General features: G+C 51.1%; 2 protein-coding genes and 1 long non-coding RNA gene across 4 annotated transcripts in view; 1 reads left to right on the top strand and 2 right to left on the bottom strand.

The window, feature by feature from the left end:
• Window positions 1–29: 29 nt before the first annotated feature.
• Window positions 30–11,814, bottom strand: KLHL11 (kelch like family member 11). 2 transcript variants are annotated; one of them, XR_011383475.1, is made up of 3 exons: window positions 11,207–11,814; window positions 4,036–5,694; window positions 30–1,783 (listed from the first exon to the last, which is right to left on the bottom strand). XR_011383475.1 is itself a non-coding variant. In XM_051839862.2 (2 exons), exons 1-2 carry the CDS (start codon window positions 11,749–11,751, stop codon window positions 4,113–4,115), a joined length of 2,127 nt encoding a protein of 708 aa, XP_051695822.1. In that variant the 5' UTR covers window positions 11,752–11,814; the 3' UTR covers window positions 30–4,112. The 2 variants fall into 2 exon arrangements, 1 of the variants encoding a protein (XP_051695822.1); XM_051839862.2 differs by having other exon boundaries at window positions 30–5,694.
• An 876-nt stretch (window positions 11,815–12,690) lies between these two features.
• The window catches only part of ACLY (ATP citrate lyase), a gene marked incomplete in the record, with an annotated part of 46,502 nt that continues 34,501 nt past the window's right edge, over window positions 12,691–24,691 (bottom strand). The window contains 9 exon segments of the mRNA XM_070060699.1: window positions 12,691–13,652; window positions 15,332–15,408; window positions 16,361–16,443; window positions 17,129–17,242; window positions 18,786–18,929; window positions 19,043–19,193; window positions 21,062–21,216; window positions 23,361–23,454; window positions 23,964–24,091. Coding sequence (XP_069916800.1) covers window positions 13,558–13,652; window positions 15,332–15,408; window positions 16,361–16,443; window positions 17,129–17,242; window positions 18,786–18,929; window positions 19,043–19,193; window positions 21,062–21,216; window positions 23,361–23,454; window positions 23,964–24,091 — 1,041 coding nt within the window.
• On the top strand, window positions 15,411–18,393 carry LOC127484486 (uncharacterized). Its single transcript, XR_007911525.2, has 3 exons — window positions 15,411–15,541; window positions 16,944–17,040; window positions 18,267–18,393. It is a non-coding gene; the product is annotated as an uncharacterized lncRNA (long non-coding RNA).

Here is a 24,691-nt window from a genome sequence, read left to right as displayed (position 1 = left end):
AAGGGAAAAAAAATCACAGTGCAGCCAGCTCTACAGAAATATGTTTATTTAAAACTCATATTGAGACAATTAGTATCTTTAACACAGAACAAGACAGCTACAGCAACATAAAACAGGCTATTTTACAATGTGGTTCAAAGTGATCTAAATACTACAACTCTTTGACTTACAGGAAGACAGGAACACATTTTCAGTAGAACAGGGGCCTGTGTACTGCTGGCCCCCAAATTCACTGTAATCAACTCAAACTAAGTATTTTACAAGTAACTCAACGAGCCCTAGCACACGGTGGCAAGATCTTCAAGCGTCTAGCAAGCACTACAGCTCACAAGCATGTGATGCAGGAGGTCAAGTTCAACAAGAGCTCTATGTATGTGCTTCCAGGTAAGACAGCAGGAGGCGGCCGGGCAGGGCAGACAAAAGCCCACAAAGGCAATCAACAAAGCAGCAACTGGGCCAGCTGGGTAACTAACTAAATTCCTGGAAGTTAAATGACCTATGTCAGGTTACTGTTATTGTGTTACATCATTCACTATGAGCTGTTTTGTTTCCAAAGACCAGACATGTCATAATATAATCATTATAACAACAACAAACACAGACTATTCACATTCACAAAAGTAACAAACTGAAGTAACAACTGGGCCAAAATGTTTGACAGTTAAGGAGAGACTGAATTCTCAAATAGTCTACAGTTAAAGCACCCTATTTTTCTAGTGTAGGCAGAGTATTTGCTTAACATTACTGTGTATTTTCAAAGACACGAAATGTGGACAACAAATACCCTTTTAATTGAAGCTTAATTGGAGGTAAGTATTCAAAAAGTCCCTTTAGTTATGCTTGATGAGATCAAGTAACTAAAAGACACAATTCAGTTCACTAGTCTATTTATAGTATAGTGTTGGTATTAGCATTAAGAGCAGAAAGTGAAGTTTTTTAAAGGAGCCACATGCTACACTAGTCAAGAGAAAGGGGAAAAAAAGAGTGCCCTAGAAATTGCCTAAAGGGCTTAAAAAACAAAGCGCTCAGATCTTCCAGAGACACTTTCACTTGCAAATTCTGTCCTATACTGCTCAATTGTTTGGTCCCAGAAATACCCTACAAAAGCAGGTAATCAAAACAAACACAACTCTTACCAATGAATTTTAGAAGTTTTCAGCAGATATGTTTTTTGAACTTGCACAGCAAAAAAATATAGGTGAGGATCAGGGTACACAGTCTAACCATGCAGCACTGCAAGGGAGACGTGAAACACCACACTCATGACTGACATTCTCGACACACATCACACGTTTTCAACACGTGGCTGGGGAGGTAAAGGGTACACATTCTGAGATCCATGTAGCTCCTTCAAAGTCATGCACAGTTATTCCTTTTTGGTGTAAGTCCTCTCTTTCTCTCTTTCACCCAAGAAAAAGCAATAACATTAAGGTTAGCTTGACTGCACACACACTAAGCTGTGTTTTAATAGATTAAATTGCCAAATACAATATTCAAGCTTTCAAAAGAGCTATTTTAGGCCTGACCAACCATCTCAAATACTCTAAGAAGTTATTTCCAGTTTAAACTGAGTTTCAGAATGTCAGTCTTGAACAGATTTCAGCAAATCTGGCTTCTCTCCTTATTAACAAGTTAGTCAGGATATTTCAGAAGCACAAGTTATTAATGTGAAGTCACACATGTGAATTCAAATATGAAAATCAGACATTCAGTAGTCAGGAGACTCTGCACACATCATGCAATGAAGGACTTACCCCTTCTTTTCAGCCATGGCCTACGCTACCTGCTGAGTTAAAAAATAAGTTTTGATCAGGTTTTTCAAACCAGATTATACCTCAATCTTGAGTTAGAATTTCTGTCACATCATGTGAGGAAAAAAAACAAACTCTACAAATAAACTGGGCATGATAATCTCAGAAGACAACCCTGAGACCAGATAATCCGACACAAAACAAATTACACCTTTTAGGATAAAAACTGGCATCTTAGTGAGATATTCAATTACTTGAACACAACCAAGGGAAGAAGTGTGCCAGCATGGTCTATCAGAAATGAGGCCTTCAGCCCATGAGCCTCGTTAGATGATTCCATCTCGCTTCCAAAGATCTGCCATAACTAAGAATCAAAGCCACTCACAGTACAAACAGCTGCTATGAGGTTACTACAAAGAAAGGGAAACTGAGAAAGAGGTGGGGAGGGCGGGTAGGATAATGTATCCTTATGTAGAAACAGCGGGCAGTTTCCCACCCGATTCTAGGCTAAATGAAGCATATTCTCAACACATTAAAAATTCTTGTCCTAGGTAGAGATACCAATTTAGAAATTTCAGGAAAGCTCTAGTATACCATCCAAGGACGAGAACATTAACAGTCTTGCAGCATACAACAAGCCAAAATTTCTGGTTGTGCTTTTTTTCTTTGAAGTTTCATCACACAACTAATCAGGTTAACTGTAATGAATCACTGTGTTTGGAATTTGACTTTGTGAACAGTATTCTGGAATGTCTAATTTAAGCAACAAGAAAAATGCAGTGGATCCCTGTTGCAAACTGTTAGGGGTCCTTTAGACTAAATGAATGCTCAAAGAGTTAACCTGAGGGTTAACCCACAATAAAGTATAGGAGTGCGTAAGAGAAGCAGAAGAACGCTCTGCGGCATCCTAGCACAATGGGCTAAGCCGATGCTTGCCACCACCAGCATACCATACTGGAGTGCTGGTTCAAGGCCCAGTTACTCCATTTCCAATCCAGTTTCCTGCTGATGTGCCAGGGAAGGCAGTAGAAATGGCCCAAGTGCTTGCGCTTCTGCCACCCATGTGAAGTACCAGGATACAGTTCTTGGCTCCTGGCTTCAGCCTGGCCTAGACCTGGGCTGCTGTGGCCATATGGGAGGTGAACTAGTGGATAGAAAAATCTCTTTTTCTTTCTCTCTGTTGCTCTGCCTTTCAAATAAATAAATTAATCTCTTAAAAATACACAAAAATAAAAATAACCATGGTGATAAATTTTTAAGAGCCTAAATTATACACCCAAATTTAGGTATCATAGGCTCAGGCAAAATTCGGATAGAAGTCAATGGCAATGAATAAACGTTATGATAATCAGGGCCAAAAATAATAAGGATTTTCTTCAGCAATATTTCTCTAAACTGTTACTTCTCTCCCATTTTGAAAAAATAGTTTCTTTTTAGGAAGGAATGATGAAGAGTTTACACAATATGCATTAGAGCAAAAATTAAAATGGAAGGCATTGAGTGGTGATTGTCATAGGCATTATTTATACTCACTGACATATCCTGGAGCCTGCAACTGCTGCAAAAAGTGATTTTAAATTTCAGATGCCTTTGATTTCTCAACCTGTTCTAATGCTTTTCTTCTTTAAACACATTGCACATATGTGATTTCCCCTGTACTGAATCAGCTCACACGGTCACCAATTACATCATCTCAGAGAAAGGACCTGAAGTCCATAAGCTGTTAAGGAAATATATTTAAGGAACAATATTTTAAAAAAGCATGAGCCAATCCCAAACATCTCCTCAGTCACCTCCTTCTAGAAATGAACTAAATAGCGGTTCTAGATAGACACACACAACAAAATGCCAATGCAAACATTCTGAAATCATCTTGCTGAAATATTGTGCTTTTTCCTTCAAATTTCAGTCTTGCTATTGCACACACCTCCTGCAGATGAGGGCTCGATTCTGACCTTGTCAAAACCAACCATTCCGGAAGAAATGAATAGAAGTATCAAAGCAAAAGTGCAAATAAGAATGATGCATAAAGCATGTTCAAACCCAAGTCCCTTACACAAAGGACTTCTAACTCGTTGGCAGAAAAACAGCCGAGTAACTACACCTAGTTTTTCCACTTGTCTTTAATAAGCTCTTCTTCGGTCAGCACGTACAAAAAGCAAAGCTGATAAAGATCGCAAGCTAACACGTTATCAGTTTTGAACTCCCCACTCTTCAGTCTTAACTATACTTCCTATTTACGGGGTCAGAATCAGTTCAGGCAGAAAATAAGTTTCTGACATACTTTTTCAAGTAACAGTCTGGAGAGCTTCAGCCTCCTGAAGCACGGACGCCAGTTTTAAGCTGCACGTATTCGAGAACCTAGCATTCGATCTGCGAGCTTGGCACGCGCCGCATGTTCAGGGCGTGCCGATGTATTTCTTGCATCTGTCTGATGCGGTCCTTCTGCCACATTAGGTTTTGAGGCATGGGATATCTCTGAGTGCCATGCAGGTAGCGGTAGGGGATCCGCACGTGGCACGCAGTGGCTCTACATCGGGGCTGCGGCATGGGAGGAAGCAGCATCCACCTCTTTCTCTCAGCGCAGTACCGGTAGGCTTCTTTCCGGTACTGTTTGTCAATGTCGTCACTGTTTTTCCAGCCTCCGATAATGAAGACATCATCTTTGTAATAGCAAATGGCAGCCCCTTCAATGCTCAGGACCTCTGGAGGCAAGCTTTCGAGGATCTCATCAGACACCTGGCTGGCAATTTTCCTCACTGCCTCTTCGTTTTCTAAAGAATAACTCTTAGGACAGCATGACGCTGTCTGATAAAAGTTCGAATTGACCACAGACATCTGGAAAAAGCAGTAATTGTCAATAAGTGGCAAAGATTCCACATCTTGCCACTGTCGTGTCTCTGTGTCATAGCAAGTAATTACAGCCTTCAGGCCGTCTTCAGTGTCCCGGTCCACAGGAGTACGGGCAGCAATGTACACGAACCGGTCTTCGATGGCGAGCGCTTTCACATCTCGAAGAATCTTTGGTGCGGATTCTAGGTTGTGCCATTTATCGAGTTCGGGATTATAAACAGTGACATCTTTAAAGCCAGGGCTAAAGTTGCCATGGCCTCCAATGCTGTAGAGCTTCCCCTTGACTTCTGTTAGTCCAAAAGAATGCTTTCTCGTCATTAGACTGCAGACGTGTTCCCATGTGTTCAAATTTGGGTTATACCTTTCCACAGTTTTGGCAAACCCTGGCTCCATCGATCCAGCAACATACACATAGGATTCTGTTACGGCAACAGCATGTCCATCAAGGTGATTATGGATATGGGGTAGGTTTACCCATCTGTCCTCATCAACAAAATATCCCACACATTCACTTAAATAGTCCCCTCCCTCTGACACACCTCCAATAACCATAATCACATCCATGTTTTGCCCATAGCGAGGTAACAACGAGACATGAGAAGCAGGAAGCTGGAAGGTGCCAGACTGTATATTCTCAGCTCTCAGAGCGTGCCTCTCCACCGCGTCGGCCACCAACTTGACACAAACTTCGTTACTGGCCACGAGCCGCTCTGGTTTGACATGCCGAGTCAGGTAGGTAGGTTTCATCTGGGACAATCTGAGTAACTTAAAGAGTTCTTCAAAGTATCTTTCTCTTTCTTCAGCATTTCTCTGAACCCACTTCAAAACCGTTTCAAAGAGGACCTCCTCAGAATCAACCGTAATTTCCAAGTCCGAAAGCCAGTCTCGAATGAGATGGAAGGGTAAAGTGTAAAATTCCTCATCTTGAATGACTTTGTGGAAGTTTCTCCGTATCATATCGGCAGCTTTCAGAGCAAGCTGGCTCAGGGTGTACATGTGAGCTAAGCTATGAATGGCCACACAGTTTGAAAGATGGAGTTTTTTCTTAAGAAATTCTCCACAAAATTCTTTTAAACGAATTAAGAGGAACCTAAAAATCAAGAGCAAGAGAAAAAAAGTGAATGGAAATGCTAATTACCTCATTTGATCAATTTATGCTCTATACATACATTGAAATATTGTCCCATACTCCATAAAAACACATATGTTATTCAAAAGTAAGGGGATGGGCCGGCGACCCGGCTCACTAGGCTAATCCTCCGCCTGCGGCACCGGCACCTGGGTTCTAGTCCCGGTTGGGCTGCTGGATTCTGTCCCGGTTGCCCCTCTTCCAGTCCAGCTCTCTGCTGTGGCCCGGGAGTGCAGTGGAGGATGGCCCAAGTGCCTGGGCCCTGCACCCGATGGGAGACCAGGAGGAAGCACCTGGCTCCTGGCTTCGGATCGGCACAGTGCGCCGGCTGCAACACGCAGGCCTTAGCGGCCACTTAGGGGGTAAACCAACAGAAAAAGGAAGACCTTTCTCTCTCTCTCTCTAACTCTACCTGTCAAAAAAAAAAAAAAAAAAGTAAGGGGATGGATGTTTGGCAGAGTGAATGATTAAGCCTCTGCTTAGGATGCCCGCATCCCTTATCAGGGATAAGGGTTCTAGTCCCAGCTCTGCTGATCTCATTCTCTCTCTCACTCTCTCCATGGCTCTTTCAAATACACAAAGTAAATTAACTTATAAAAATTTTTTTTTTAATTTGAAAGGCAGAGTTACAGAGAGAAGTAGAGTGAGATAAAGAGGTCTTCCACTCACTGGTTCACTCCCCAAATGGCTGCAATGACCAGGGCTGGGCCAGGCTGAAGCCAGGAGCCAGGAGCTTCTACCTATACCCACATGGGTACAGGAGCCCAAGCATCTGGACCACCCTCCACTGCTTTCCCAGGCACATTAGCAGGAAGCTAGATTGGAAGTGGGGCAGTTGGCACTCGAAATGGCCCCATATGGGATGCCAGTGCTGCAGGCTGGGGCTTTAACCTGCTGCACCACAGTGACAGACCCATGGTTCATTTTCTCAGATGGCTCCCAACAGCTAGGACTTGGTCAGGTGGAAGCCAGAAACCCCATCTGGGTCTCCCATCTATGTGGCAGGGCCCTAAGCACTTAAGCCATCATTTGCTGCCTCCCAGGAGCATTAATAGGGAGCTGGATTGGAAGCACAGTAGCTATGACTCCAGCCCACATACCGATAAGAGATGTGGGCATCCAGGGCAGCAGATTAACCTGCCTCAGCACAATGCAGGTCTCTGACTGCACTGAGAGCATATGATTTGTGCAAATTTCTTATTTTATGCACAACATGTGAAAATTCCCCCAATTAGAAAGTATGTCCTTAAGCATATACCGTGGGGCCATGTTGTGGTGCAGTGGGCTAAGTTGATACTTGCAATGCCAGCATCTCATCTGGGCCCTGTTTCCTGGTCTGGCTCCTCCACTTCCAAACCAGCTTCTTGCTAATGTGCCTAGGAAAGCAGCAGAAGGTGGCCCAAGGGCTTGGGCCCCTGCACCCATGTAGGAGACCCAGATGAAACTCTTGGGTCTGGCCTGGCCTGGCCTGGCCCTGACTGTTGTAGCTATTTTGGAGACTGAGCCAGCAGATGGAAGATCTCCCTTTCTCTCGAACTCTGCCTTTCAAATAAATAAATCTTTAAAAGAAATCACAATTTTATATAAAATGTATTTTGAAACACACCACAGCTTTCTCCTAGGCAGCCAGAGGAGGTGGGTGCCCAGGGGCTTTGCCTCTAGTTGGCTTCTCATTAAAGCAGGGATGGCAAAGCAAACTCAAACACAGCAGAAGCTGGGAAACAAAACCAGAAAACAACAAAGATACCTATATGTGGGACAGTGTAGGTTTAAAAGACAAGAGAAGGTGGCAGGGCCGGTGTTGTGGTATAGTGGGTAGGGCTGCCACCTGCAGTGCCAGCATCCCATATGGCCTGGGAGAGCAGTAGAAGATGGCCCAAGTCCTTGGGCCGCTGCAGCCATGTGAGAGAACCTAAAGAAGTTCCTGGCTCCTGGCTTTGGATCAGCGCAGCTCTGGCTGTTGCAGCCATCTGGGGAGTGAACCAGAGGATAGAAGACCTCTCTCTCTCTCTCTGTCTCTCTCACTCTCTCTGCCTCTCTGTAACTCTGCCTTTCAAATAAATAAATAAATCTTAAAAATTTTTTAAATAAAAAAGATAAGGTAGCTGGGCATGTAGCTGACTAGACCTTACCCACCTCCCTGAGTTCACTTACAGTTAAATTACAAAAACAAAAAAACCATGCAAAACAACCCACAATAATTTCAGCCTAATTCATAAATGCGGCAGCATTCAGCCTGAGGGTGGCCAACTTGAAACCACTGTCTTAAAGAGCAAGTCCTTAGAAGTGAGAAGAACCTTATACAAAGGGTGACTTCATCAGCTCCATAACCATTTGTTATTAGGGCTCCTGCAGTTAATAATTATCTTAACATAAAGATGAGTAAGACAGGCTCCCTTTACCCTCTGAAGGGAATGTATGATAGAGACCAAGTGGAATGGCAAGGGCTCTAGTGGCTCTCAGACATGTCTAGGTGCCAAGATCACCAATCCCAGGCAGCTTTGAGCTCTTATTTTTGGCAGACAACTCCAGGTAATTCTTTAAAAAAAAAAAAAAAAAAAGATTTATTTATTTATTTGAAAGTCAGTTACAAGAGAGAGGAGAGGCAGAGAGAGAGAGAGAAGTCATCCATTCGCCAGTTCACTCCCCCATTGGCCTCACCAGCCGGAGCTGCACCAATCCAAAGCCAGTAACCAGGAGCTTCTTCTGGGTCTCCCACATGGGTGCAGGAACCCAAGGATTTGGGCCATCTTCCAGTGCTTTCCCAGGTCATAGCAGAGAGCTGGATGGGAAGTGGAACAGCCAGGACTCGAACTGGTGCCCACATGGGATGCTGGCACTGCAGGCGGCAGCTTTGCCAGCTACGCCACAGTGCCAGCCCCACAGGTAATTCTGAGACATGTTCCCTCAGATGTTTGCAAGTACGGCTTTATGAAAACAGCTATCATATATTAGACATCTGTCATGTGAGGGGCATCATGCTAGGCACATCCTATTCACTCTGATCCTTACAAGTGTGTTCTGCAAGGTATGCACGATCAGTAACAGAGCATAGTTGGTTGGCTGGGTGGGTGGGAGGGCGGGCGGGAGGAGATCCACCTATCCCATATCGGAATGCCTGGTTCAAGTCCCTGGTTGCTTCTGATCCAGCTTCCTGTTAATGCACACTCTGGGAGATAGCAGGTTATGGCTCAAGTACTTGGGTTCTTGCCACCCATGTGGAAGAACTGGATGGAGTTCTGGGCTCCTAGTGTCAGCCCAGCCCTGGCTGTTGAGGACACTTGGAAAATGGAAGAGAGCTCTCTCTTCTCTCCCTTCAAGTGAGTAAAAATAAATGAAACGTTAAAGGGGGCAAATCCGAAAAACACAGTATCACATAATAGAACAGCCTGAGTGCAATGACCCTTCTGAGTCACTTTCTTTTTTTAAAGGTTTATTTATTTATTTATTTGGAAGTCAAAGTTACACAGAGGCCGGCACCATGGCTCAATTGGCTAATCCTCCGCCTGCGGCGCCAGTACCCCAGGTTCTAGTCCTGGTTGGGTCCCCGGATTCTGTCCCAGTTGCTACTCTTCCAGTCCAGCTCTCTGCTGTGGCCCAGGAGTGCAGTGGAGGATGGCCCAAGTGCTTGGGCCCTGCACCCGCATGGGAGACCAGGAGGAAGCACCTGGCTCCTGGCTTTGGATCGGCGCAGCGTGCCGGCCGTAGCAGTCATTTTGGGGGTGAACCAACAGAAAAAGGAAGACCTTTCTCTCTCTCTCTTACTGTCTAACTCTTTCTGTCACAAACAAACAAACATAAAGTTACACAGAGAGAAGAGAGGCATGGGAGGGGGCTTCCATCCGATGATTCACTCCCCAATTGGCTGCAACGGCTGGAGCTGCGTTGATCCAAACCAGGAGCCAGGAGCTTCTTCTGGGTCTCCCACGCAGGTGCAGGGGCCCAAGCAGTTGGGCCAGTTTCCACTGCTTTCCCAGGCCATAGCAGAGAGCTGGATGGGAAGTGGAGCAGCCCGGTCTCGAACCGGTGCCCACATGGGATGCCGGCACTGCAGGCCAGGGCGTTAACCCACTGTGCCACAGCACCCGCCCCTGTATTCATTTTCACTCAGCAAACTTCAGCTTCCCACCACCCCACCTGCCTGCAGCTGCACCCTTCACTCTGCCTTCCCGATCGCAGTCTGACTCTACCTCCTGGTTCCAAGCAGTTTGCTCTGGCCATTTTCTCCCTGCGCCCATAACACCGATTTCCCCTGCTGCACTGAATCCTTTTCATCAGCACACAAACATGCTCTAGCGCCTCCAGCACCGAGGTGGTGGTGGTGGGGGGGACGCAGTCCCTCTGCCCCTGAAACAGGTGCACCCTTTCTGACCCTCTTTATAACAAGACCCACTGGCGCCTGTCAACGCAACCAGACGTCGGAGGACCGCTCAGGGCTGGCTGCCACGACTGGTTGCTACCTCCCTTGACAGCCTTCTTCTCGAGGATTCCAAGAGATCAGTCTCCTCTGCTGGCCCCTCTTCCACATTCTAGAGAATTCCAGACCTTCAGTCCTGCCTGCCCCGTCCCCCTACTTCTCTTCTACCTCTACCTCAAGTAATTTATCTACAGCCCCCCCCCCAGCTTCTGCGGCTCCCCCCCACCCCTCAGATGCAGCCACAGCAGCCCCTGCTGCTCTCCCACCGACAGGTCCGCCCCACTCTGGTCACTGTCATTGCATTGGTCCCCTCTCTGGAACACCCTAGCTCTCCTCCTTCAGTTCTCTGCAAAACGTCTTCAGAAGGCAACAGACTTCCTCTGCACCAGCCCCGTCCACGCGCCCCTCCCCCAGGCTTTGTTTTTCACCACAGCTATAACAATCATCCACCAGGCTGCGTTCTGATTTATTGTCCTTCTACCAACCTAACAGCGATCAGGAAAGGGACTTCTGTCAGTTTTGTTTACTGCTCAGTCCCCAGCACCTTAGAACCCAGGGTCGGATCTGACGCGTCCGAGGTGCCCAGCAGGTATTCGTTACAGTAACGACTCTGTAACACGATGATGCATAGCAAGCTCCGCCCCTAACCCACATCTGGCATCCACCTGCCTCCCAACCGCTCTCTGGAGCATCCGCTCCCGCTGCCTACAATCCATTCTGCAGAGTCGCGGGGCAATTCTTTTAAGCGATTAAATCAGACCATTTCCGTAGCTCAGCCTCCCATCGCAGGAGAAAAACCCAGGCTCCCGACTCCGCCGCCTCGCGCGCCCTTCTCCCACCAGATCCCGCCTTACTGGATTTTTCAAGTTCTTCCCCCAAGGCAGCAGCGTGCGTCCCGCCCGAGGTCTCTGCGCTATCTGCGCGTCCCCCATCTTTGCGCAGCCAGTTCTTGCTGGCCACGGACACGGGTGGGCTACAATGCCGCCGCCACCACCGCGCCCCCCTCCTCTCCTCGTCTGCACGGCCCTCGCCAGGCCCGCGGCCCGCAGCGCCTACCGGTCGGCCAACTCCAGCACCTCGTGCACGCTGCCCGTGCTGACGCGGATGCGCCCGGTGTACATGTACTCGATAACGGCCTCCACCGTGTCGGGCTCTGGCCCCGGCTCCGAGCTCCACTTGCGCATCTCCACCCGGCCCGAGCGGGACTCGGAAAACTGGCCCGAGAGCAGCGGCGTGAAGTACTCGGTGGCGGCGGCCAGCACCGAGCGGTGGGCCCGGAACTCGCGGCCTCCGGCGCCGCCGAAACACAGGGTAATGTCGCAGAAGAGGCCCTGGCGCCGCTGCTCATTCTGCCGCCAGGACAGCTCCGAGCAATGGGAGCTGCACTCGAAGTCCTCGGCCTCGGGGCCCGGATCACCCCCGCTAGCCTCCATGGCCGAGATTCCCGGGCTGGGCCCGAAGTCCACCGTGCCGCTGCCCCGGACTTCGGCGGCCAGGCCTGCTGAGCCGGCGGCGGCCGTCTCCATGCTCTCCATCTCCAGCACCTGAAGGGACGCAGCCGCCGCCGCAGCAGCCGCCGCCGCCACTGCCGCAGCCGCCATCTTGACGCCGCCGCGCCCGGCCCCGCAGCCTCGGAACGAAGCGGCCGTTCTGGTGCGACACAGAGGGATTCTGGGATTAAATAGTGCGCGCGGGGCGGAGCCAGGCGCCCGCCCACCGCGCATGCGCCGCCTCGGGCTCGCCCGCCGCGCTCTCGGGGGGGGGGGGGGGGGTTGGTTAAGCCGCAGGAGGTCCCGCTGTGCCGCGGGTGGGCGAAGGGCTTGGGGTAGCGGGCTTTTTTTCACCGTCACTTTGCAAAGCGAAAAGTACCTTGAATCACACCCAAAAATTAGCCTAGGGTGGTAATATAGGATTTTTGCTTCGAAAGACTAGATTTTTATGAAAGATTAATTTGAAAGGTAGAGTTAGAATCTCCCATCTGCTGGTTCACTCCTCAAATGGCCACATGGGCAGGAGCTGAGCTGATCCGAAGCCAGGAGCCAGGCGCTTCTTCTGGTCTCCCACGTGGGTGCAGGGACCCGAGGACTTGGGCCATCTTCCCCTGTTTTCCCAGGCCACCGCAGAGAGCCCATACAGGATGCTGGCACAGCGGGCGCTGGCTCCCGGATTAAAAGGCTTTAAGGGGGAGCCCCGGGCAAGTGATTGAGGATGAGTTTACCTCTGGGCTAATTTCTCTTCTGAAACCTTAGATCAGTCACCACTCCAGGCTCCATTCTGCCAGAGGGAGGGAGGAACAGGGGCCCCCGTGGGCAGGGCAGACAGGCCACCCAGAGCCAGGGGGACACCAGTGGGGCAGCGCACAGTGGGGGACAGGGTCACTCCCGAGCCAGGCTCGGGCTGCTTTTTTTCGAAGCTAGCCTTTCGATTCGTCCCAGTTCTGCAGAGGCAGGGGAGCGTTTTAAACAGCAGATGTACTGAAACTATTAGGAAGTGGTCCAGAGGACTTGGGGTGGAAGGATAGGGAAGACAGGAGCCGGCTGTGTGCTCTGTTACTGGATAGTTTATTTCCACCAGGCTGTGATAACACGGAGGAGACACGGAGGTGGCAGCTGCCTGGCATCTTAGTGGATTACAGATGCAAAGTAGCCGAGATGAGTCCGGGGACCCACATGGAGCATAAATACAGAGCACGTAAGACACGAGACATTTCACAGCTTTCTGCTTCCTGGTTTCATTTTAAACATATGTATGTTACAACTTTACATTTTAAGTTACTACTCCACATACTTTATGACAAAGACTAAGGATGCAATGGTCCCACCCCCGCCAACGTAAGCAGATTTTTGACTGCAGTGCGGATCATCTCAGTGGGATACTAAATAAATCCTTAACATATAACATACACAAAGGTCCTTAAAAATCAGATTAATACATAATGTTCTTCATGTTATAGAGGAGGAAGAGAGCAAAGTGGAGAAATAAGACATCAGGGTGCTTCAAAAGGTATAGTGGCACCCAGAGGTCTTACAACGTTTCATTTCCTTCCTCCAAGGGAAAAAAAAAATCTTTTCAACTAATGGAAAAAGAGAGCAACATCGGAATGCTCTACAGGGGGAGGACTACGCTGACAGTACTGAGATGCGTCCACGTAATAAATACAGCAAGTAGCAGAGCAAATGTCAGAAGTATTGGCTTGGTCTTTATTTCTATGCTTATAAAAAAAAATATTAAGCTTCTTTGTGTGGTCCCAGTGGCCGTCAGCCCAAGGGGTTGGTCTTCAGTGTGTACACCAGCGCTGTCCCTGCCCCAGCCCCGTCCGGAGCAGGCTCGGCTGCCGGCTGTCTGCGTGCTGTTTCCCGAGGAGGAGTGCCCGTCTTCACGCCACTGCAGTCGGGTTCCTGGCTCGGCTACATGCTCATGTGCTCGGGGAGAACATAGGAGATATCATCCCAGGGATGACGATACAGCCCCTGCTTCAGCCTCTTCTGGTCAAGGTAATGCCCTAAAAAGCAACAAATGCTTGGTGAGGGAGAGATTGAGCAAGGAGAATTCTTTCTAATCCACATAAAGGCAGAATCAAAGAAATGGGAACGTATATCCAGAGCCATTCCACTGGTTGACCAGCTGGACTTCAGCAAACAGGAAACACGATTTAATTTTCCTGGGCTGGCAATCAGAAGTCATTTCTAGGAACAAAGGACCAAACATAAAAATAAGGGGGAAGTCAAAGAAAGGAAGAATTTTTTTTTTTTTTTTTTGACAGGCAGAGTGGACAGTGAGAGAGAGAGACAGAAAGGTCTTCCTTTGCCGTTGGTTCACCCTCCAATGGCCGCCACGGCCGCCATGCTGCGGCCAGCGCACCGCGCTGATCCGAAGGCAGGAGCCAGGTGCTTCTCCTGGTCTCCCATGGGGTGCAGGGCCCAAGCACTTGGGCCATCCTCCACTGCACTCCCGGGCCACAGCAGAGAGCTGGCCTGGAAGAGGGCCAACCGGGACAGAATCCGGCACCCTGACCGGGACTAGAACCCGGTGTGCCGGCGCCGCAAGGCAGAGGATTAGCCTAGTGAGCTGCGGCGCCGGCCTAGAAAGAAGTATTGAGGGGCGCGCATTGTGGCGCGGTGAGTTAAGCCACAGCCAGGGGTGCCCACGTCCTCTATGGAGTGCCTGGTTCCAGTCTCAGCTATTCCATGTCAGATGAGGCTTCCTGCTAACGCATCCCAGAGGCGGCAGATGGTGGCCCAAGTACTTTGGCCCCTGCCACCTGTGAGACCTGAGCCTGGATCAAGGTGTAACTATTTTAATTAGGCCTCCATCTTGTAACTTGGGCCTGACCAGGCCCTGAACCCTAAGCCAGAAGCTCCTAAAAGTAAATAAATGAACTCCCCTTGCAATAAACTCTCCTAGCAACAGCCGATTAACAGATAACAGAGAAATACCTAGAGTTCCTGGTGTCTTCTCAGGGCAGATAAGGTGACTGATAGCTACCTGAGACCCTGCAGTTCGGTACACACACCCCAGCAGCTTGGACCCTGTGCTTCGGCCAATCAGTTCCAAAGGCATCAACCCCAAAGCCATCCAACCACCTTTAGTAGGTCCGTTCCCGCCACTGGATGCACTAATCAATTCTGGGAGATGTCCTTTGAATTTCCCGTGGGATGAGATGATTTGCTAAATGGTACCGTGATGTATAGACTGTCTCTGAAAACCCTATAAAAACCCTGTTAACTGAAGGGTCGGGGCTCTCAATTCAGACCCGCTGCGTCGGTGTTGACTGAGAGACCAGGCCTGGATCTGCAATAAAACTCTCATGTGCTTTACAGCAGTATTGGCTCCTTGGTGGTCTTTGGGGATGACTGAACCGGGCATAACACACCCATGTGGGAGACCCGGATGGAATTCTTGGCTTACGCCTGGCCCAGCTCTGGCTATTGCAGGCATCTGGTGAATGATCTAGCAAATGGAAGGTATCTCTGTGTCTCTCGTCCCCTCTTTGTGGCTCTGCCTTTCAAATGAATGAATGAATGAATACATACATACATACATACATAATCCTATATAAAAAAGGAAGACTTGAAAACTGAGAAAATGTGACCTCTCTTATAGGAACCGACTGCTGGCTCACATGGTTCAGCGGAACAGTGCGGGTCGGGGACAAAACCCTTGGAAACAGCGAGGACTCACCGATAAAGCCCATGCTCCTTCCCAGCACGAAGATGCCATTGAGGGCCCCGATGTCGATGTATTCGTCAGCCTCCTCCCTGCAACACACAGGCACAAGGCGGTTTGTAAGGGGCTCAGAAGCCCCTTCCTCCCGGTGGACAGCGCGCCTCCAATCTGGCTGCCCTGGGAGCAGCAGCTCTTTGGCTTCCAAACAGAAAAGAACTCTGGGTGGTAAGATTAGAGACACTTTTTTTTTTTTTTTTTTTTTTTTTTTTTGATAGGTGGAGTGGACAGTGAGAGAGAGAGACAGAGAGAAAGGTCTTCCTTTGCCGCTGGTTCACCCTCCAATGGCTGCCGCTGCAGCCGGCGCACCGCGCTGATCCTGGCAGGAGCCAGGATCCAGGTGCTTTTCCTGGTCTCCCATGGGGTGCAGGGCCCAAGCACCTGGGCCATCCTCCACTGCACTCCCTGGCCATAGCAGAGAGCTGGCCTGGAAGAGGGGCAACCGGGACAGAATCCGGCGCCCCAACCGGGACTAGAACCCGGTGTGCCGGCGCCGCAAGGTGGAGGATTAGCCTATTGAGCCACGGCGCCGGCTCAAGATTAGAGACACTTTTCATTATCGCCTTTATACCTTTTCATATTTTCTAAATCCTCCCTCATGAGCACGCCTGATGTCTATGGAAACAAAACAAAACCTAATCGGTGTTGTCAAGAGGGAAACAGCTAGGGCAGGCATCGCTGGCACCGCAGGCCAGAACTCCACATCCCACACCAGAGTGCCTGGTTCAAGTCCCAGCTACTCCACTTCCAGTCCAGCTTCCTGCTGATGTGCCTGGGAGGAAGCAGATGATGGCTTAGGCCCTTGCCACCCACGTGGAACACCCAGATGGAGCTCCTGGCTCCTGGTTTGGCCAGGCCCAGTCCTGGCTGTTGCAGACATTTGGGGAGTGAACAGCTGCTGGAAAGGTTTGCTCTGTGTCTCGCTATCACTTTACCTTTCACACACACACACACACACACACACACACAAAGGGCTGCAGTACTCACCGAGTAAAGGACCCACAGTTCCTGAGCATGTCTACAAAGGCAACTCCGATGAAGCCATCTACATTCAGGATAAGATTTGGTTTCTGAGAAGGGTAAAAAAGTCATTGCAGTTACATACGACTTCTCACTGTTTTTCTTTGTCACCATAACTATTAATATAAATTTTGAACACTATTTAAAAACCTCCCACCAAGGGGCTGGCATTGTAGCACAACTGGTGAAGCTGCCACTTGCAATGCCAGCATCCCACATGAGTGCTGGTTCGAGTCCCAGCTGCTCCATTTCCAATCCAGCTCCCTGCAAATGGCCTGGGAAAGCAGTGGAAGATGGCCTACGTGTTTGGGCCCCTGCACCGCGTGGGAGACCCAGAAGAAGCTTCAGGCTCCTGGCTTCAGCCTGATCCAGCCCTGGCTGTTGTAGCCATTTGGGTAGTAAACCAGGGATGGTACATCTTGCTCCCCCTCCTCCCCCCCATAACTCTGCCTTTCAAATAAATAAAATCATAAAAACAATAAAATTTAAAAGATAACCTCCCACCAAAACAGCCCCATTGGTTGAGACCATGTCTCCATTTAATTCCCAGGGTCTCCCGAAAGATCTGACGCCTGGCTGCCATTTAGTCCATCTGCTGAATTCAGTTGTGCAACAGAAGATTAACAACATCCCAGACAGAAAAGCAGGTTTGAGTTTTGACTGCACAATCAAGCCAGAGCCTGGCTCCCAGGTCCCCGACACAGGCTGAGGGCAGGGGGGGGTCCCGGCGGCTACCTTCGAGGTGGTGATCTTCTCCACTTCCAGGGCGTAGTCGAGCAGCGGGGTGGCGGGGAAGTGCTGCCTGGTGTAGTCCTTGAGGATCTGCACGCGCATGTCCGGGTTGTTGATCTGCAAAGGGACCCACCGTTCCGGGGGAGCTCGCTCACACACACTGCCGCCACAGGCGTGCTCCCACTCATGTCGCAGGAGGCAGACTGAATGGGTCGCTCCCCTGAGAGGACACTGCGGCCGAGCCATGTGCACCACCAGACACTGCAGAGGGGCTGAAGGTTGCTGAAGTCCTCTCAAATCCCACAGGGGCCCCAACAACCTTTGCAGGTTCTCTCTTGAGTGCTAGCAGGAAGGAAGGGAGCCTGGGGGAGGTGCACGGCGCTGTAGGCTCAGGTGCTCTGGACCCACCTCTGGCTACAAGGCCAGGTCTTAGGCTCCAACACCAGCTCCGGGACTGGGTCTGGCTGGAACGAAGTTCTACACTGAGCAAGCACACGTTGGGACTGGGGCAACAAAGTGTCTCCCAAATTGTGGAAAGACCTCCAGGTCCATCATGAAATTACCCAGCCATGAAGGGACCTCACCTGTGGGAGAGGGAGGCTGGCTATTCAGTCTAATTCCTGACACCAGAGACCTGCTCCCTCCCCAGCAGACGCCAGGGGGCAGCAGTGCAGGGTTAGCAGTATCCCAGGAGCAACCCTGAGCTGCAGACTGGAAAGACATCTGCTATGTGCTGGAGGTGGGGCATCCCGCAGAGCTCACGGGAGACGGCCCAGTGCTTAGCTGTCTGCAAAGGGCTGTCCTAGGCCACACGCAGGACCCTCCGGGGCTAGTCTGAGTTACTGACGCCAGCACAGTGTCCGACGCAATGAGGTTTCTGGAGCCAGAGCCAAGGAGCCCAGGGCAAAGGGACCTGCAAGCGGCTACTCTTTTGACGCAGGTGACAGAAGACAGGGCCGAGGCCCAGTGGGCATGGTCTAAGTGACCACACAGGCCGTGGCTGCTCTAAGCCTGAGACGTCCAGAGTTGTTGGGTAACTGCAGTGTTACTCAGCCAGGGCTGATGGTGTGTCCCCTTAACCCTGGCCTTAGTGGTTCCTCCTGTGAAGTTACCACATTTCTACCATCTCTTCCAACTACAGATGAACACGATGAGACTGCTTAAGCCGGGCAGGCACTGTGGCATGGTGGTTAAGCCGCAGCCTGTGACACCAGCAACCCATGTGAACTCTGGTTCAAGTCCCACTGCTCCACTTCCCACCCAGCTCCCTGTTAACGTGTCTGGGAAAGCAGCCGATGACTCAAGTGACCGGGTCCCTGCCAGCGACGTCGGAGGCCCAGATGGAGTTCCTGGCTCCTGACTTTGGCCTGGCCCAGCCCTAGCCACTGTGGCCCTTCTATTGGGGCATGAAACAGAAGATGAAATATCCCCCCCCCCCCCGTAACTCTGCCTTCCAAATTGTCTCAAAATACACAAATCACTGGCTTAAGGGCAATCTGTACTATGACATGGAAACGACAGCTGCCTGGTGCCCGCACTGCCAACCTGTTCAGCGCCCTGCGTTCTTGGCACGGAGAGCTCGGATTCACCCGGCCACACTGGCGCTCCCCATCACCGCCCTCTCTGTGGCTTCACCCCTTCAAGGAGAGTGAGGACTTACGGATTTCACTCGGTGCCCGATGCCCATGATCAGCTTCCCTTCCTTCTTCATCTTGTTCACAAACTCCATGGGGATGATGCCACTGTCAAAGGCCTTACTGAACATCTTGGCCGCCGCATCCAAGGCACCCCCAAACCGATCCCCCTGGGGGAGAAACAAGCACACGCGGCTTCGCCAACCAATCCAGTGCGTTCCAAACGGCCCCCAGAGCAGGACCCTGCCACACGCCGCTCACCTCCCGGGGGCACGGTACTTACGATGGTGAGCAGCCCCGAGGTGAGGCTGGAGACCAGGTCCTTCCCAGCCCGAGCACAGATGATGGTGTTGTGAGCCCCAGAGACGGCCGGCCCATGATCGGCGGTCACCATCAGGCACATCTCAATGAACTGGCACGCGTATTTGGGCAACCTGGAGGAGGGTGAGCGAGGGGTGGCAGGAGAGGGAGAGGAGAGGAAAGGTGAGGAGGCACAAAGGTCGGGGTGGCACTGACCAAGCCAAGCTCCGACTGCTCCTCTCTGCCTGGAAAACTGAGGGACAGTGAACTGCCAGTCCAAATCTACACTGATCACACAACCACAAGGCAAAACCTCCTGATGGTTGCTTTAAGAGGCAGAGAGACAGAGTGAGCTTGCATCCACTGGTTCACTCCCTGAATGTCCAGTGGCCCAGGGTTGGGCCAAGGCAGAACCCAGGAGCCAGGAACTCCATCCAGGTTTCCTACATGGGTGGCAGGGACCCAAGTACTTGAGCCATCGCTGCTGTCTCCGCACGTCCGCAGGAGCAGGAAGCTGGAGCCAGGAACCAAAGCTGGGTATCAAGCCCAGGCACTCTGATACGGGATGTGCGCATCTTTGTAGCCTGACAACTAGGCTAAACACCCATCCCAGAACCTGTTGATTTTACAGCAGTTCTAGGCTTTGCTGCTATCAAATACTGTTTTTAAACAGTGGGAGGAGTGGGGTGTCTGGTGCTATGTTGCAGCAGGTTAAGCCATTGTCTATGATACCAGCATCTCATATGGGCACTGGTTTGTACCCTAGCTGCTCCACTTCTGATCCAGCTCCCTGCTAATGCACCTGGGAAAGCAGTGAAGGATGAACCAAGTGCTTGGGCCCCTGCACCCATGTGGGAGACCCAGATGCTTCCAGCTCCTGGCTTTGGCCTGGCCCAGCCCTGGAGTAGACCAGCAGATGAAGATCTGTCTCTCCCTCTCTCTTTTATTCTTTCAAATAAATAACAGTGGGTTTAACAGTGAGGTAAGCTGCTGCTTGGGATATCTGCATCCTAGATCAGAGTGCCCTGGATGGGTCCCGCCTCCGCCGCCTCTGCTTCCTGCCAATGCACGTGGGAGGCAACAGACGATGTCCTGAGTCCCTGCCACTCACACAGGAGCCCTGCAAGGAGTCCCTGCCTCTGGCCTGACCCAGCCTGGCAGCTGCAGGCATCTGGGAGTAAATCAATTGACAAGAGATCTCTGTACCTTTCTCTCTCCTGTTGTTCCACTTTCTAAATAAACATGAACGAACATGAAAAGGTCTAGCAACAAGGCTTTGAAGTGTCTCTTTTGGACAACAGTTTCCAGTATGATGGCCGCGACCAGACTCGGCCTGTATTTGGGGTAGCTGAGTGCAGAGGGGAAGTGGGAGCTGCCCTTTCACAACATGGGAGGCCCGTGAATGGTCTGCAGATGCGGCGAGCCAGGTGCAGACAGAGATACCTGTCCAGGTGTGACAGCTGGGAACTCTCCCCAGAAAGAGCCCGAGGCAGGATCAAGACCCAGCTCTCTGCAGACGAGGGCCTGACCCCCAGCCTTCACCCAGTGCGCTAGGAGTCACATCCTCCCCAACTCCATGGCCCAGCTGTCAGTCTCCGCGAAGGCTAGCTTTCAGAGTTACAAAGAAAACCAATTTTCCCCCAGCCTTCAGGACGATGAGACATATTTGTGACGAGAATACAACCCAACTTTATGCCTGATGCACAGTCCCACCAGGCCTGCACCCTCTAAGCTGCCAGATCTGTCCAAACCACCCGGCTGCCCCGGACAGCCATGTCCAGAGCTCTGCATTTACTTGGTCCCATTTTTGTCAAAGATCCCATGCCAAAGGGGCTGCTGTAAGACCTCGAACGAGGTCACTGCTTTCTGCTTCTCTTGGTTTCTGTCCTTGGAAGACTTAGCTGTGGACCTGCGGCTGTAAGATCGCCCCTGGGCACACTGCCAAGGCCTGGCCACCCCTGTGAGCTGCAGGGCACAGCCCCTCCCACCCCGCATGCCTCACCTTCTCTGGAACCAGAGGAGGCCGAGGACCCCGCCGATGCCCATCTCCTCCTTGAAGACCTCGGTGATGGGCATGCCCGCGTAGATGAGCTCCTGTCCCCGCTCGTCGCAGATGCTGGTCATGAACGAGGCAGGTTTGCGGATCAGACCCAGTTCCTGCAGAGGTGGGGCAGAGGGAAGCAGGCATAGGCAATCACCACAGATTTCCCAGGACTGTGCCCAGCCTGTGCTCCCAGAACCAAAGGGTGCCAATGATGTTTTATTTTACTTTTTAGAAGACTTATGTGTTGGGGCCGGCACTGTGGCACAGCGGGTTAAAGCCCTGGCCTGTCGTGCCGGCATTCCACATGGGTGCCAGTTTAAGTCCCGGCTGCTCCATTTCTGATCCAGCTCCCTGCTAATGCACCTGGGAAAGCAGAGGAAGATGGCCCAAGTGCTCAGGTCCCTGCCACCAACATGGGAGACCTGGATGGAGTTCCTGGTTCCTGGCTTCAGCCTGGCCCAACCATGGCCACTGTGGCCAATTCAGCAGCAACCCAGTAGATGGCAGATTTCTCTGTCTCTGTAACTCTGCCTTTCAAACAAACACATACATCTTTAAAAAGTAAAAAGCAGGAATCCATGCATTATTTTCTCATGAGGCACATTCTCCAGGAACTTTTGGGAGACCCCACATATACTTATGCTCTCTAAGACCACCACCCCGCTCTTGGTCTTGTGGCCTGGTGTTAGCTTAGTGGACATCTTTCCTCACTTTCATTTACTTAGTACACAGACAATACACCATGTAGCTCTGTGTGTATCCATGTACAAACTCGGGCACCTACACAGATCGGCTCACTCCTTCTAAGTGTCCTAGGACCAAGCTCCAGGGTGCTGACAGCCACCGAGAACTGCCAACTACAGCACTCCTTGACTGTTTCTTCCTGTGCAGGACACAGGATTCCGCTACAGTGAATATCGAGAGGCGACCTTGCTGGGCTCCAGGTCTGAGCCCTTCAGCTGCGCGGCTGTCACCCGGCCGCCTCACACAGGCTGGGCCACCTTGTACTCCCGCCAGCGATGGCGGCAGGCACCGCTTCCTCACAGCCGCACAAACAACACGTTACTCATATATATATTTTTTTTAATCTTTGCCAATCTGTGAGGAAAACTGTCATGACAGTTTCATTTTGGTTCTTTTTTGAGTGAGGCTGGGCATTTTTTTCATGTTGAAAGGCCATTTTCTAGCCATTTTTCTACAGGGTTATTGGCCTTTAAAACACTGACGTCCTATGAGTCTTTGCATACTGAGAAAATGCGCCGTCTGCGGGAGTGAGGAGCATCTGGCCTGTGGGCTCCAGCACTGGCCTGTGGCCCTGGCAGCACTCAGACTTCAGTCCATCAGAGCAGGCTCACGTCTCCCCAACGCTGCTGTAAACAAACATCCCGACGGCCCCCGGCACAGAAAAGCCGCCCTCCCAATTCTAGGCCCAGCAGACACTCGGCAGCGTGGACTCTGCTTAACTCTCGAGATCTCTTCCCAAGCACAAAACAACTCCAGGGGACGTTATCTGTCCCCAGTCCCATCTGTTTCCAGGTCAGGAACTGATGTAAGAGACAGGCTGGGGCTGGCATTGTGCAGCAGGTTACGCTGCCGCTTGCGACACCAGCGTCCCACATTGCAGTTCTGGTGTGGCTCCCAGCTGCTCTGTTTCCGATGCAGCTCCCTGCTAATGTGTCTAGGAGGGCAGCAGATGCTGGCCCAGGTGCTTGGCCCCCTGCTACCCACATGGGAGACCAGGATGGAGCTCCTGGCTCCTGGCTTTGGCCTGGCCCAGACTTGGCTGTTGTGGCCATTTGGAGATACACCAGTGGATGGAGGAAATTTCTCTCTCTCTCTCTACCTCCTTCTCACTCGCTCTCTATTGCTCTTTCAGATAAATAACATTTCTTTAAAACAAACAAACAAACAAATAAATAAATAAAAGAACACATACAAATTTAAAAAAGAGAGACACCAGCTATCCTGGCCCTCACAGCCTCTGTGTTTGCTTTACCTAGAAGTCGGAAGGGGCCAGCCACAAACACCAGCCACAGGCACAGCTGGAATCCTGGAGTCAATCCTAGAGTTTCTTCTGATGCCCCTGGAGAAGCCCCTTGGGGACGTGGTTCCCACCACAGAGAGGGGACTACGTGATGGCCCTGTCTAGTTGGCAGGGCCTAGTTTCCAGGAGTTGAAAACAAATCAACTGCAAATTCATCACCTTAGGCCCCCCCAAGTCTCCACTGTCCTCCCATGGGGCACACAAGGCACCTACCCTGGCCCAGGAATAGTCCATGGGCACCGTTGGGGGTGGCACCTCCTGTGCAGGTACAATGACCCCTTTGGCCACAAGATCTTCATACACAGACCTGGGAGGTGGGGGAGAGGGAAAAGACACCATGTGAATTCTACTACTCCGGGCTCTTCTCCGTTGTCCCGAGAGTGCTCTTCATGTAAGCCAAACAGACTGCATTTGCCCACCCCCTCAGCACCTCACACCTCCTTCCGCGAATGGGGCTTTACAGAAAGTTGAATCTGGGGGCCGAGGGAGGGCCAAGGTGGGCGGCACAGGCAGGTGGCAGAGGCAGAGCGGGAAGAGACAGTAGGACACCCAACAACTGCACCAAGCAGAGGCGCTGGTTTCTAAATACTTCCTCGCTCCCCCATCACTTACAGCCACCCGCGCCAGCCAGGAGGCAGGCTCGGAACCAGCCACGTTTTCACACCTGCCTGCCAGACCCGGTCCTGCCGCTTCGAGCACGAAACAGGACAAAGCACAGGCCAAGAAAGAGGAGGAGCGTGATTTCACCATCGGCACAGCTGTGCTGGACATGAGAAGGGCGTGGGAGGAGGCTGGCGGCTGCCCTGCGTCGCTTACTGGATGATTTCGCCAAGCTCGTCAAAGCTCCGGGGCACAAACACCCCTGCTTCCTTCAAGGCCTGGTTCTTGGCGACTGCAGTTTCAGAAGCCTGATTAGCACAGGCACCGGCGTGGCCGAACTGGACCTGGAAGACAAAGGAGAATGGCCTGATCAGGTCTGGCGGTCACCCAAGGGAGCAGAGGCTGCTGGGACACGGTCACACTGGCCAGAGCCAGCAAATGGGACGAACAATGAGGAGACAGAGGCACAGAAGTGCAGGAACTTGCTCAAGGCCATGCAGTGAATGTGCACTGAAGCCAGGAGACAAGCCCTGGCGGCCCAGCCCACCCCATCCTCCTGGGAAGTGGCCAGGGAGAGAAACTGGGTTCATTCTAAGCAACAGGTGCAGAAGTGAGATTACAAACCAGCAGCCTTGGCCAGATGCGAACTTATTTTCCCAAGCATCCTTTATACAAAATACACACCTACATGAAAAGAAAAATAAAAGCCAGAAGCCTCCATGTAAAAAATACAAATTTCCAGCTTCTTTTAAGAAGTGAGATTTTGGCCAGTGCCACGGCTCACTTGGCTAATCCTCCATCTGCGGCGCCAGCACCCCGAGTTCTAGTCCCAGTCGGGGTGCCGGATTCTGTCCCGGTTGCTCCTCTTCCAGTCCAGCTCTCTGCTGTGGCTCGGGAGTGCAGTGGAGGATGGCCCAAGTGCTTGGGCCCTGCACCCGCATGGG

Source organism: Oryctolagus cuniculus, chromosome 17 (assembly GCF_964237555.1).
Source record: "Oryctolagus cuniculus chromosome 17, mOryCun1.1, whole genome shotgun sequence".
NCBI classification, from domain to species: domain Eukaryota; kingdom Metazoa; phylum Chordata; class Mammalia; order Lagomorpha; family Leporidae; genus Oryctolagus; species Oryctolagus cuniculus.
Note: the sequence above shows the minus strand (reverse complement) of the source record. Positions and strands in the feature narration are given on the sequence as shown.

Bases quoted from the DNA above. Each gene is read 5' to 3' on its own strand.
- KLHL11 (XM_051839862.2), bottom strand. From the start codon at position 11,751: ATGGCGGCTGCGGCAGTGGCGGCGGCGGCTGCTGCGGCGGCGGCTGCG. The intron at 5,695-11,206 runs GTAGGCGCTGCG...CTTGATTTTTAG, and splicing joins GTGCTGGAGTTGGCCGACCG to GTTCCTCTTAATTCGTTTAA.